The sequence below is a fragment of the Quercus suber genome, unplaced genomic scaffold (assembly GCF_002906115.3).
Source record: "Quercus suber isolate HL8 unplaced genomic scaffold, Cork oak 2.0 scaffold_228, whole genome shotgun sequence".
Lineage (NCBI taxonomy): Eukaryota > Viridiplantae > Streptophyta > Magnoliopsida > Fagales > Fagaceae > Quercus > Quercus suber.
Window position 1 is genome coordinate 940,570 of NW_027069686.1, and position 14,256 is coordinate 954,825.

Here is a 14,256-nt window from a genome sequence, read left to right on the forward strand (position 1 = left end):
GCTTGTTTATTTACTATTATATCTCCAACAGTATCACCTAATGGCCCTTACCAAAGGTAAATTAAAACATTTAAAATTAATAATTATTTTTTCATCTCTCTTTTTTTTTTTTTTTAAAAATATTAAACCTGAATCATGATATTCGAAATTCTCTAAATGAAATTGAACTTGGTTTGGTTAATATCAATTTATTGAGGTATGTGTTGAATCCATCTTTGATTTTGCAAGTTGAGGTGAATGGGAAATTATATTTTTAAGTGAAGTTGCAAGAGTGATTTTGACAAATTAAAATTGTTTCACGCTTTAAAGTTTATTTTTACTAGTGTGTAACCTTGTGCAACCTAAGCCTAGGGTTGGCCCTATCTTCAAGTACCTGAAGTTTTGTTTATATTGTCAAGATCAATCTTGAAGTTTTCATATCATTATTGTCCTCATCGATAAGTTCCTAATTCAAGATTGATAGGCTTAGGTCCTTCTCCAGCTCTTTTCGTACTAAGTTTGTCAATTATGGACGCACTACAAGAAAAAAGACCTATTACAACAAGTAATATTACAACAACAGAAATAATTGGAGTAATATATATAGTATTGCATCTATGAGTTGTTTTTCGTTGTAATAGTAACTTAAATTTATTACATCAATTAAGATTGTTGCAAGAATTACCTTGTTACATCTAAATGTGTTGTTGTAATAACTAAACCTTATTTTATTTTGAAATATATTGATGCAATAGGTAACCACTTATTTCACATCAAAATATATCGTTGTAATAGATGAAAAATATACTTTTTGTTGTAATAGTAACTTAAATGTATTACATCAATTTAAGATTGTTGCAAGAATTACCTTGTCACATCTAAATGTGTTGTTGTAATAGTTAAACCTTATTTCACATCAAAATAATGTTGTTGCAACAAGTAACCACTTATTTCACATCAAAATATTTTGTTGTAATAGGTAAAACCTTGTTTCACATCAAATGAAGTTGTTGTAATAGAGGTCAAGGACGGCTTGATGGATTTGAAGGTTTAAGGCAAAAACTGAAATTGAGGCTTTTTATATATTTAAGGCAAAAATATACTTTTGGTCCCTATATTTTGAGCCAATTTTCATTTTGGTCTCTACTTTTTTGGAGTGCCTATGTTGGTCCCTCAAAATAAAAAATTGTTACCATTTTGGTCATTACTGTCATCTCAATAATGGAAATTATCTACGTAGCAAACTTTTAATCTAATTAAATTAAATAATAAAATATTTTTTTTGTTGCTTTTCATTATTATTTTTTTTTTTTTTGGGAAGAACATAAAGAACATGTTCTTCATGCTCTTCCCCAAATCAAGACATATCCAACTGACCCGAGAGCTCTGGCAGTCGGTGGTGGGTTATAGATCCCAAAAACCGGCTCCAACGATCGGCGGCGGGTTACAAATCCAATAAACCAACTACGGTGGGTCGGTTGGCGGGTTCTCTCCTCTAAAACTCGCCTCAACCAACCTGACTGGAACCTTACAAAAATCTGACAATTCAAGCTTTTTTTTGGGCAAGTTTTTGGTCAAAATACTTTAGATCCAATGAGATTTATGCCAGATTTAGGGATATCTCACCAAATTTAGTGAAATCTCAGCCAGATTTGATGGAAATCTCATCGGATCTAGCGAGATCTCACCAAATCTGGTGAGATCTTCGCTAGATCTGCCAAAATTTCGTCTGAAAGAAACTATTTTGGCCGAATTTTGTCACCGTGGATGGTTTACACCAAACTGACCTCTTTTTGGCATGAATCCGACTGCTCTGATCTGACTTCCTCTCCGGTCGGCAACAAGTTTGAACTTCCTCCACTTGATTCTCTCAGGTCGGTCAAGGGTTGGGCACAACTAGACCCAAACTGACCTGTGGACACCCCTTCAAACCCATGTGAGATCTCCGGCAGATCTGGCAAAATTTCTTCTGAAAGAAACTATTTTGGTTGGATTTTTTCCATTGTGGACGGTTTACACCAAACTGTCCGCCTTTTGGCACGAATCCGACAGCTCTGATCTGACTCCCTCTTCGGTCGGCAACAGGTTTGAACTTCCTCCACTTGATTCTCTCAGGTCGGTCATGGGTTCGGCACAAACTAGACCCAAGTTGACCGGTGGACACCCCTTCAAACCCATAAACCCAGTAAACAAATCAATCTCCAACGAACCCATAAACCTATATATTTTCTTCGAAAACAAACACAAAAAAACCCAAAAAATTTAGCTTAAATACAAAATAATAAATCCCAAAGCCCATATTTTCTCAAACACAAGCAAAATCATCAAATTCCAAAGTCTAGCTAGCCACACCCTGAAATCTCTAAAAACCCACAACATGCCACGCCCAAAATCTCCATACTTTTTTCATGTTCTTCTTCCCTAAAATCCATGGCCAAAAACTCATTTTCCCCATAAACCCAAGCCAAAAACCTATATTCCTTATAGTTCCATGCTGAAAATCATTCTTCCCCATAAACCCATGTTCAAAAATCAATGATGTGAACTTTCTCTATCTCATGGTCTAATCCCATGGCCAAAACTCATGATTGACGACTCATGGCCACACCCCATCAATTGAACTCTATCTTATCATATTTCTCTCTATCTCTCACTCTCTAAATATGACATAAAAAAAATTAAATATTACATAAACTCTATTTTCTTATTTTAGATGCAAACTTATGATTAATTAGCATGAATCACGTACATTTTTTTTTGATGTGGTAAATATGATAGAGATTTTCAGACTCGGACCGTTTAAACTGTTGGGTTTTGTGGTAAATATGATTTTCAAACCCGGACCGTTTAAACTGTTGGGTTTTGTAGAGTCTAGTTGTGTTTGATTTGGTTGATGACTTGACCCAACCCAATATAATGTTGCGTGGTTTTTAATGAGAGATTTTTTGAGGCTTAGTCCATGGAGCAGAGGCTTGGGCCGATAGGCCCAAACCATAGTGCTCATGGACAAGCCTCTTGGGGGCAACGCCCTCGGGAAAAATCTTTGGCCCATTTTGTAGCATATTGTGAATCCTGTGCGCAGGATATAGAAACCGCTGATTTGGTGATTAGGATTTCTTGTTGTTGTTTTTTGAGAGAGTGAAAAATTGTACAGCCGTACTTTGTACTTTTCCCTGATAATAGTGAAATTCCTGCAACTCCGTGGACGTAGGCAAATTGCCGAACACCGTAAATACTATCTTGTGCGTGTAATTATTAATTTTTTTTGGCGTGTGTTTTTTTTTTTTTTTTTTTTTTTTGTTTCTCATAGGTTTGGAAATTTTGTGTTAATTCCCTACATAAACAACTTGAAAAGTGAAAGGTTTAAAGTTTTTAAGGTCGGACCAAGGTTCAACTGAAGTCGAATTGTGATAACGTTATAATTAATATAATAATTATTTAAAAGATAAATAAATTTATTAAATTAATAAAAATTGTAAAATTAACTAAAATAATCCAAATAAATATAAAGAATTATATTTCAAATAAATTTCTTATGTAATAACTTTCATAATGCAAATAAAAAATATTAAATTCTAAGCATAATTGAAAATCCAATATTTTCTTTTTTATGCCCATTCAACCATTTGTGAATTTAAAAAAAAAAAAAAAATACAAGAGTGGAGTGGGCGGACATTGTTTTGTACCAATTAAAAAATGGGTTATATAGAGAAAAAGTTCCCATAATATTTAAGAATTTTTTTACACAAAGCATAAGTTAGTAACAGTAAAGCAAGCCTTTAATTAGTAGTTGAGACTTTTTTTTTTTTTTTTTTATACGAAGTAGTTCAGACTTGAGAGTAAAACAAGGCAGTGCATGAGTGTTGAGCGCGGATATTGTTGCATTATTTGCGGGACAATATAGGTAGCGGGAAAGTCCTATTTGAGAAAAAAATTGGGGAGCGGGAAAGGTGAATTATTTTCCCAGTTTTTTCTCATCTATTCCGTTTTTCCCATATCCTCTCAGTTCCGTGTTTGTCTCCATCCATGATACCGTATCTCAATTTTGAAGTTTATCTCTACTGGCTTGAATTTGGTTTCTCTCACGCAAACAACCAGAAACTGTCAAAAAAAAAAAAAAGTTTTTTGAGAGAGGCAAAAAAAAAAAAAAAAAAAGTGAGATTTGAAGGAGGCAAAGATGAGAGATTATTGAAGATTGTGATTTGAGGAGCAGCGGAGGAGTTCATTCTCTTTTACTGGGTTTTCTTTGAGGAATTTCAATCTCTCATTCCGGTTGGTTTGAGAAATTTCTCTGATTTGCAGGTATAATCTTTTGCTTCTCTTTAAATTTAATTTTTATTAATTTGTTTCTAGAGAAGAATTAGCAAAAAAAAAAAAAAAAAAAACGAAATTTTACTTTGGATTTTGAGCAGTGAAGTAGAATCAAGTAGCCTGATACAAGTATATGACTTGATTGAGTTGATTTTTATTTTGAAGCCTAGATTGAGAAAAAAAAAATTGGGAATTTTTTTTCTTTTCTTTGGTCAATTTTCGTAGCCACCAAACTGGAAGAAAAAAAAAATTTAGTTTGAGATTTTTTTATTTTTATTTTTTACTTTATGTGTGTTTGCTGCTTTCATATTTTTGCCAAATTATGTAGTTTGAAAGTTGGGAATTAGTGGAATTTTTAAAGGTTCAGAAATATTTCTGCTTGCTAATGAAAAAAAATCATTTTTTTTTTAATATGTGATTTTGAGCTTCGCTCACCCCCTGTCTCTCATTTCCTTTTTTGTTTCCCACAAATGCATGCTGAGCTTTATTAGACCAAATCTTGTTAGTGTAATGTACATGGTCCTCAGGCAGTCAATCAGGAAATCAATGCTCACTGCTTTTTTTGTTTACTTTAATGGCATCCTAGCATTTTATATATTAATAATTCCAAGGCTTTTGCATCCTCACCAGATCACAACAAGGTAGGCAAGGGAAGATTAGAAGCTTGTCCTCAAAAGCAAGTAGTTAAGCAAGTGGACTAAGACGATCAGGGTTAGTTTTTTCCTGAATGCTAAACTCTTGGATGTTGATGTTTTTGGTTGTTCTATTGCTATATATATTCTTTCTTTTTGTTTAGTTTATTGAAAGTGTCGTATATGGTGGAGACTTGCACTAGTTCACTTTAGTTTATTGCTAGTATTAGACTTGATATACTATTAAAAGAAGATATATCACTGTATATATATGTGTGTTAAGTTAAACTTTGTCACATGCTTACTACCCAGCATGGAGGAATTTGAAAGTGTATATTCTGTTTGCTTATGAACTAAATTAACATATTTTTTGGTTCATGCATGTGGAAAATGATGAAAGAAACAGTTTAGATGGGGATTCTTATGTTCAAATGGTATATTTGAATTTGATTTTGCCCTTCTGGTTGTATTTAATTAACCATCCCCTTCTTTCCCTTCCCTTTTCTAACTCCCCCTTTTCCTGAAAAATTAAAATTTTTCTCCATTAGTCTGCATATTCTTAATCTGTGGTTCTTAAAAGAAGGCTATTTCCCATGTGAAATTGTGATAGTTTTGAAGACTTGATGGTTTAAGAAGTAAGGGGAAGGCTAAGTTTATTATATGTTGTGTGGTGCAAGTATTTTGTTACTCTTCTATCAAGTAATGTAACACCTTGAGGTAAACAATCTAGATTGTTAAAATTTGGCCTTTCATTGTAGTTTAATTTATCTTCTTCCGTATTCTGTGAACCATCAGCAGCATTTTGGTAGTGAAATGTTAGGATTTTTTTACACAAAATTTTTCCAGCTCCTAAGAGTATAAAAGGGGAGCATAATTCAACTTTTGAGCCTATTTATTGGTTATTTCAACTGAAGTAGGTGCTGTCTGTACCACTTTTGAAACCTACCCCTTCCTTTAATTACAAGCTCAAATTATCTTTTGACAATTTAACTCTTAACTACTATAATAATTTTGTTAGGATTACATATGAACAAGAAATTCCATTGTTGAAGCAACCTCTAATAAGATGCTTGCTTACAGCTTCCTCCTAGGAAAATTAAAGAGCATTTCCCCAACTATTTATGTTTTGTCCTCCCAGGCTTTCCTTAGAGAACCTAACATATATAGTTTAGTGACAGTTATATAAAGTCCTGAGGTGTTCAACTATATGAACCATGTAATTCATTTTATAATTATCCAAGTACTAGACAATTTAGGAACCTAAGGTCTAGAATTTATGTGTTTGTGTTTTGTGTTTATTTACAGTGAAGATGTCAATAGATAAGGCTTGGATGTTTATTAAAGATAGGGGGTCACAAGAATGGCAAAATGGTATGAAAGCATTTCTAGATATGGCTTTTGCCGAAGTAGCAGAGGCAAATACAATTCGATGTCCATGTCGTAAAGGTGTTAATGTGGTTCCTAAGACACATAACGAGGTAGCACTGGATTTGTGTAAATTTGGAATGGATCAAAACTACAAGATATGGATCCATCACGGTGAAGAGTGGTATGATGAACCATCTAATGAAAATAGTGGGAGCATAGATAATGAAAGCAATCAGGAAAGAAGTGATGATGCTAGGGCATATGAGATGATCAATAATATGATAAGAGCTGAGAACTTGGCTAGTACTACAATTGGTGGAGATGATGATTTGCACATGCGGGATTGCGAGGAACCAAATGATAATGCTAAGAAATTCTTACTATTGTTACAGGATGCGGGAAAAAAGTTGTACCCTGGTTGTAAAAATTTAACAAAGTTATCATTTGTTATGAGGTTGTTTCAAATGAAGTGTCTATATGGGTGGAGTAACAAATCAGTTGAGGGATTACTTGAATTTTTAAGGTTTTCATATCCTGATGGCAATTTGGTTCCTGAGTCATTTTACAATGCTAAGAAAATGATTCGGGATTTAGGACTTGACTACGAAAAGATTGATGCTTGCATTGATGACTGTGTGTTGTATCGAAATGAGTATGCTGATTTGGAAAAATGTCCAAGATGCAAGAAGTCTAGATGGAAATCGAATGAGAGTAATGGTAATGTCATTGCGAAGAAAAAGAACCACAAAAAGGTTCCTCAGAAGATTCTACGTTATTTTCCATTAACCCCTAGGCTACAAAGATTGTTTTTGACAAAAAATATAGCTTCCGAAATGAGATGGCATAAAGAGGGTAGAGTAGATGACGGTGTGTTAAGGCATCCAGCTGACTCCATGGCATGGAAACAACTAGATGAGGTTCACTCTTGGTTCGCATTAGACTCTCGTAATGTTCGACTTGGCCTTGCAAGCGATGGGTTCAACCCCCATAGGGTTATGAGTTCAAGCCATAGCACATGGCCTGTTATGTTAATTCCATATAACTTGCCACCATGGATGTGCTTGAAGCAACCTTTTTGGATAATGTCCATGATTATACCTAGTCCTACATCACCTGGAAATAACATTGACGTTTATCTACAACCATTAATTGATGAATTAAATCAATTGTGGGAAAATGGTGTCGAGACATATGATGTCTCATTGGAGCAGAATTTTCATTTGCATGCAGCAATTTTATGGACAATCAATGACTTCCCTGCATATGCAATAATGTCTGGATGGAGCACCAAAGGAGAGCTAGCATGCCCATGTTGCCATAAGGATACGGTGTCATTAAGACTTAAGCATGGACGAAAGCATTGTTATATAGGTCATCGCAGATTTTTAGAAGCGAATCATAAATGGCGTAGGAATAAAGAAGCATTTGATAACACAAGAGAAACAAGAGAAGCACCAAAGCCATTGTCAGGGGATGATGTGATTGAACAATATAAAACTTTTGAGCAAGTGATCTTTGGCAAAAGCACAGGTAAGAGGAAACGAGATCAAGAGATAAAGTGTTATAATTGGCGAAAGAAGAGTATATTTTTTGATTTACCATACTGGAAGACATTGTTACTTCGTCATAATTTGGATGTGATGCATATAGAAAAGAATATTTGTGATAGTATATTGGGAACGCTGCTTGAAATAAAAAGGAAGACAAAGGATGGCCCAAATGCACGTCATGATCTTAAAGTAATGGGAATTAGAAAAGATCTACATCCAAAACATAAAGGTGATAAGTATATTCTTCCTTTTGCATGTTACACACTAACAAAAGATGAAAAACAAATGTTGTGCCAGTTTTTAAAAGATGTGAAGTTGCCTGATGCTTATGCGTCAAATATAGGGCGATGTGTAAAGTTGAAAGACAACAATGTGGTTGGGTTGAAAACACATGATTGTCATGTTATATTTCAACATTTACTTCCACTTGTGATACGTGGTTTATTACCGAAGAAAGTTTGTGAACCTTTAATTGCTTTAAGTCATTTCTTTGTGGAAATATGTTCAAAAGAATTAACTGTTGAAGCATTGGACCAAATAGATCATCAAATTGCAGAAACCCTCTGTAGATTGGAACAAGTATTTCCACCTTCATTATTTGATGTTATGATGCACTTACCGATTCACCTTGCATATGAAGCTAAGGTGGCAGGACCTGTGCAATATAGGTGGATGTATCCAATTGAAAGATATTTACGCACGTTAAAAGGGTATGTGCGTAACAAAGCTCATCCAGAAGGATCAATTGCTGAAGGGTATATTTCAGAGGAATGTATGACATTTTGCTCTTGGTATTTTGATGATATGGATACAAAACTTAATCGACTAGAAAGGAATGTTGACACTTGTCCAAGTGAAGCAGCATCTGGTTTGAGTGTATTTACATCAGTTAACCATGATAGGCAAAACTGCACATTTGAAGCTCTTTGTAATTCAGAGCTCCAAATGGCACATCATTACATTTTAACCAACTGTGAAGAAGTTTCTCCATGGGTTGAGTAAGTAATTCTATATTCATATGAAGAAATTTTTTTTAAAAATTTGTATTTGTTGATAATTTTTTTTATTAATATTGCCTTTATACGTATGTAGCGAACATATTAGGGAGCTTACATCAATAAACTCTCGAAATGTAGAACAAAGACACAAAGAACAATTTTCAAAGTGGTTTAAGTCTCAAGTAAGTGGATTAATTTATTCTAACATTCATGTGTCCATTTCTAAAATTTGCAATCAACTGATTGTGATTGTAATTGTGTAAATGTAGATTGAACAACTTTACGACAATCAAGATAAACGGATAAATGAACAAATTTTATCATTAGCTCGAGGGCCAGATTCTTGTGCACGAGTTTATTCTCGATACACTATTAATGGTTTCTTATTTCGTACAAAGGAATGCGAGCAGATGTTAAAAACTCAAAATAGTGGTGTGGTTGTGAAAGGTGATGAAAGTACGGGGTATATAGATTGGTTTGGTGTCATTAAGAAGATTATTGCTTTAGATTATTTGGGAAGTAGTGAAGTTATTCTATTTAAATGTGATTGGTTTGAGGTGCCACCTCAAGGAAGACACCAAAGTAGAGGGTATAAGAAGGATGCGTATGGATTTATCAATGTTGACACAACATGTCTTCACTACAAAGATGACCCTTTTATCTTAGGAATTCAAGCAGAACAAGTTTGTTATGCAAAAGATGTTGAAAATCCAAATTGGTGTTCTGTGATAAAGTTGAGACCAAGAAACCTCTTTGCTATGCCAAATAGGGAGCAAGAAGTAGATGATGAGAATGATAATTCTAATTATGAGCCTTCCGAACTGAATGAAGTTTTAAGAAGTCAACATGATATGGGTGGTAGCGAAGAAGGTTCTGAAGACATGACTAGCTGGTGTAGAAGTGATATGGAGGGATTGGGTATTGAAGTAAGTGTTGACGAAAATATTCACTTGGAAGATGACCTTTTGTCTGACAATAATGAGACTGATATTGAAGAAGATGATGATGGTAATAGCAAATCAGTTGTCTTAACTTGTTTGTTCTTATTATTTTATATTTTTTTCTAACGCATGCAATATGATGCCTTTATGTTATGTTTTATTATTATTATTATTATTATTATTTAATAGTCTGTATATAATTTGGATATTTGATTCCATTTGAAATATATATTATGTAATTAGTTGTCAAATAATGAATGTAATTTCTTTATGTTACATTTTCCTACTGTCATCTTAGGGTCAGTGTATGTACTTTGGATGTGCTCTAATTCCCATTATTGTGTTATTCAGTTTAGGTATCTATATTTTGGATGGCTCCACCATCATCATCACAGCGGCATCATCCACAGATGGTATCTTTACAGCCATCTACACCATTACCACAGCTGCTGCAACCATCTAGTGAAGTTTCAATGCAAATACCGAATGAGGCATCCTTATCTCAACTATCAGAGGACCCATCCACATTACCACCTTCACAAAAAATTTACTCACATGCTCGTCGTCCATGTCTCGTGACATCAGGTTATATCATTATTTATATGATGAACTATCTCTCACATTTTTATTTCATATCATACATGTGTGTGCTTTTTTCTCTACATTGTTCATAGAAAAAAAAAACAAGCATTGTAATTTTCTTTTTATGTTCTATATCAATGTAGTATCAAAGATGTTTAATGACATTATCACTCCTTGTTTAGTCATTGCCACGGATTTTAGTTTTTTCTATACTTTTTGGTATAATTATAGTTCAATTTATTAGGAACCTGACAATGAAGAATAAAGACTTGGAATTTTGAATGTTATTGTTCTTGTGCTAACTTCATTATGCAAAAACTTTCATGAAAGATTCATTATACAGAACTGGATTAGTTTAGCAAATTAATTATGAAATTACCAATAGATACTTCATTATACAAAAATTAATTACATTCACATCCAAGTAATAACTCATATCTTGTTGGCCTCCTTGAATATTGTTTTGCTAAATATATCAATCAATTAATAATAGAGGTGTGATGTTTTTTTTCATCTAAATGTAGATTCTGTTTTGATGGATAAGTGCTAATCTGGGTGGTGTGGAATTTTTTTTTCTCTTGATTGAAAATTATAAATAGGAATTTCAAGGCAATATATAGAGTAATTCCCGTTGTTTGGTGATACTCCATTTTGAAATTTTGATCGCTTTACAATTCTATTCTAATAGTTAATAACTAAATTATAGTTGAAATTATATTATATAAGTTAATTAGATTGAATGGTTTTTACCTATGAATTTAGAAATATTAGATTTATCATCCTTGTGTTGTTAAAAATTAAATAAATTTAGCTATGACTGGATTGTTTATATTATCAATAAACTACCAATAAAAATTGATATCATATGAACTTAATCACAAACTTGCACAATATAATCTCAGGTTTATATAAATATATTTTTAGATATTATAAATATAAACACATAATATTATATAAACTTCAAATGAGTCTCATGTTTATGATCTTTCAAACTTTTATTTCATAGCATACATTACTGAGCATTTGATATCTTGTTATTATATTGATTTATATTTTATAACATTCATGTCTATAATGATTTTCTTGTTTTAATTTAGAAATTTTTTTTTTTTGTTGTTGAAAAATCTGTTTTAATTTAGAAATTATTGATGATATATAGATTCTACACCTATGCCCAAAAAGGGTCGTGGAACTCTTAAAGGATTAAAGGTGGCTAAGAAAGCTAGTGAGACTAGTGATGGGAAATTGTCAATTACTTTTTCAAGGAAGTTTGGTGGACCTATCGACATCAATTATCGCACTTTTGTTGATTCAGTGGTTGTTCAAGTAAGACAACATTTGCCTCTTAATGTGAAGAACTGGAAGGAAATACCAGATGAGAATAAAAACATCTTGAAGGCTAAAGTTTTGGTATTTATAAAAATTATGCATTAGCTAGACTTACATATTTTTTAATAGTATTTTTTTTTCTCTCTTAATAATTATATATTTATTGATTTTCAAATGTAAATGTATGTCATATTGTAATGATATTAGAATAAGTGGAGACTAGAAGATGATGACGATACTCAAGCTAAAATTTTCAAGATTGCCAAAGAGAGGTATAGGGGATGGAGAGCTGATTTATCAGCAACATATAAGACATACAAACATGACAGGGAGGCTGTCATCCGAAATAAGCCTTAGGAGCTCAACATGGATGCTTGGTATGATGTGATCTCATATTTTGAGTCAGATGACTTTAAGGTAGACAATCCAAACTTTCATCTAATTATATGGTTTGTTTTTACTAGCATATGATATCATATATTGTATTATTATACAATAACTTAATAAGGTGTGTGACAAAGATGTTTATTTTAGAAAATAAGTGATAGAAATACTGGAAATCGAAGCACGCGAGAGAGCATGCACTGTACTGGTAGCAAATCATTTGCACAAATCAGCTTTGAAAATGTAAGATCAAATAACAACAATACTCAAAATATATATATATATATATATATTGATAAGTACAACAATACTCAAAACATATAATGCTGATGCTTGTAAATGTGGGCTAATGCTTGTATTTTTTTTTTTTTCTTAGCGTGATCCAGAAACACAAAAGGAGCCTGACGATCTTCAAATGTGGGCATTGGCCTACTGTCCAAAGGGCCAATGGGCTAATGATACTCCAAAACATGTATATGTAAGTATATTATTTTTGTGTGTATTTAGTTCAAAGATTAACTATATTTCTATTCACTTGACTAAAAGCATAAATTTGTGTTTGTAAATAGGAGGAAGCAAAAGAAAAAATTGCTGAAATGGAAATGAATGAAGATCGAACATTATCTAGTAGTGAGCGGGATACAATATTCCAATCAGTTATCTCCATGTCGGGCTCCAAGTCAAGCTCCAATTCAAGATATGTCCTTGGCCGAGGATACATGGCAAAGCTTCCAACTTCTACAGAGCGTGTACGCAATGAACTTAATAGTGAAGTTCAATCTATGAGGAGTCAATTAGATGCAGAACGCGCTGAGAGGGTAGCTGAACGTGCAGAAATGGAAGCAAAATTTGAAGCAGAATGCGCTAAGAGGGTGGCTAAACATGCAGAAATGGAAGTACAATTTCAAAGACTTCGACAGACTATGCGTGAGGAATTTCTGGCAATACTAGCTAACCAATCTCAGGTACAACTATCTTATATAAATTTTTGGTGGGTTGTTTTGTTGGTGGTGGGATGTGGAAGTAGGTCGTTTTGTTGATGGTGGTTGTTGACAATATATATATATATATATATATGTGTGGTTATGTAGTTTCATATAGTTTCTTTTCATTGAGTAAAAATTCTGTTTTGGTGAGTTGATTGTCTAACTTTTTGGCAACTTATTTCTGTGCAAGCATGTGGGATCAATCTATTCAGGTTGGAATGTTTTGATTGAGTTAAAAATACTGTTTTGGTGAATTGATTGTGTGACTATTTGGCAACTTATTTCTGTGCAAGCATGTGGGATTAATCTATTCAGGTTGGAAGGACTGAATTGTTTTACTTATTCAAATTGGATTTAAGGCTTGTTGTTGTTGTTGTTGTTGTTGTTGTATATGATCACTCTTGTGTTTACATTTGTCTCATTGTTGGTATTGTTAGGTATTTTCTGGAGCTTATGTCATGGTTTTAAATGGAATTTTTGTGATAATTTCTATGCTTTGAAATTACCAGCAATAGAGTGTAATAAATCTGGTCCTCAAGTTCCTCTTCTTATGGTTTTAAAGTTTATTAATGGTTATGGGCTCTCTTTCTACGTTTTTTTTTCCCTATAAAGAGTGGATCAGTGGGTTTTAATGATTAGGAGTGTAGATATTAAAAAATTCAGATGCCAAGGAAAAGCCTGTTGGGACTGCAAACAGAAAGTTTGACTACAAACAGAAAATTTTCCTCTTTATTATTCAATTCTAATATAGGCGTTGCATTATATTAATCTTGTAAGAGTCTAACACTGATAATCTTGAATGCCATTTGATTTTTTGGTACATGTTAGTTTATTGGTTAAATATTTTCTTGTTTTTAGCTTCTATTGAGACATATACAGATTGCAAACATTTTTTTTTTTTTTCAATTTATACTTATTTCTTTTTTTTTTCCCCAATTGTATAGGGTGGAGGTCAATGAAGTGGATGTGAAGCATGCATGGATATCACTTTCTGAAGGGAACTTTTCTTACAAGTTATGTATATATTTGTGTATATTTACTTTTGAAACTACTATGTGTTTGATTGTAAACTAAACAAGTTATGTACATATTTGTGTTCTTGGACATATCAATTTGATGGAGTACTTTGACTTTTGCATTTATTTAATTTGTATCTTTAAATTGTAGTTCCTAAATATAATGTTTTATATTATCTT

The 14,256-nt window shown here is 32.9% G+C and overlaps 2 protein-coding genes across 3 annotated transcripts; both read left to right on the top strand.

Annotated features, from left to right (window-relative positions):
• Nucleotides 1-4,121: 4,121 nt before the first annotated feature.
• On the top strand, nucleotides 4,122-14,256 carry LOC136070355 (uncharacterized). 2 transcript variants are annotated; one of them, XM_065780205.1, is made up of 9 exons: nucleotides 4,122-4,281; nucleotides 4,921-5,001; nucleotides 10,131-10,364; nucleotides 11,521-11,771; nucleotides 11,898-12,107; nucleotides 12,225-12,317; nucleotides 12,451-12,552; nucleotides 12,644-13,039; nucleotides 14,005-14,256. In XM_065780205.1, exons 5-9 carry the CDS (start codon nucleotides 12,057-12,059, stop codon nucleotides 14,017-14,019), a joined length of 657 nt encoding a protein of 218 aa, XP_065636277.1. In that variant the 5' UTR covers nucleotides 4,122-4,281; nucleotides 4,921-5,001; nucleotides 10,131-10,364; nucleotides 11,521-11,771; nucleotides 11,898-12,056; the 3' UTR covers nucleotides 14,020-14,256. The 2 variants fall into 2 exon arrangements, with proteins under 2 accessions (XP_065636277.1, XP_065636278.1); XM_065780206.1 differs by lacking the exons at nucleotides 12,225-12,317; nucleotides 12,451-12,552; nucleotides 12,644-13,039; nucleotides 14,005-14,256 and having other exon boundaries at nucleotides 4,123-4,281.
• LOC136070367 (uncharacterized) lies at nucleotides 6,233-10,135 on the top strand. Its single transcript, XM_065780245.1, has 4 exons — nucleotides 6,233-8,838; nucleotides 8,933-9,020; nucleotides 9,108-9,846; nucleotides 10,131-10,135. Exons 1-4 carry the CDS (start codon nucleotides 6,233-6,235, stop codon nucleotides 10,133-10,135), a joined length of 3,438 nt encoding a protein of 1,145 aa, XP_065636317.1.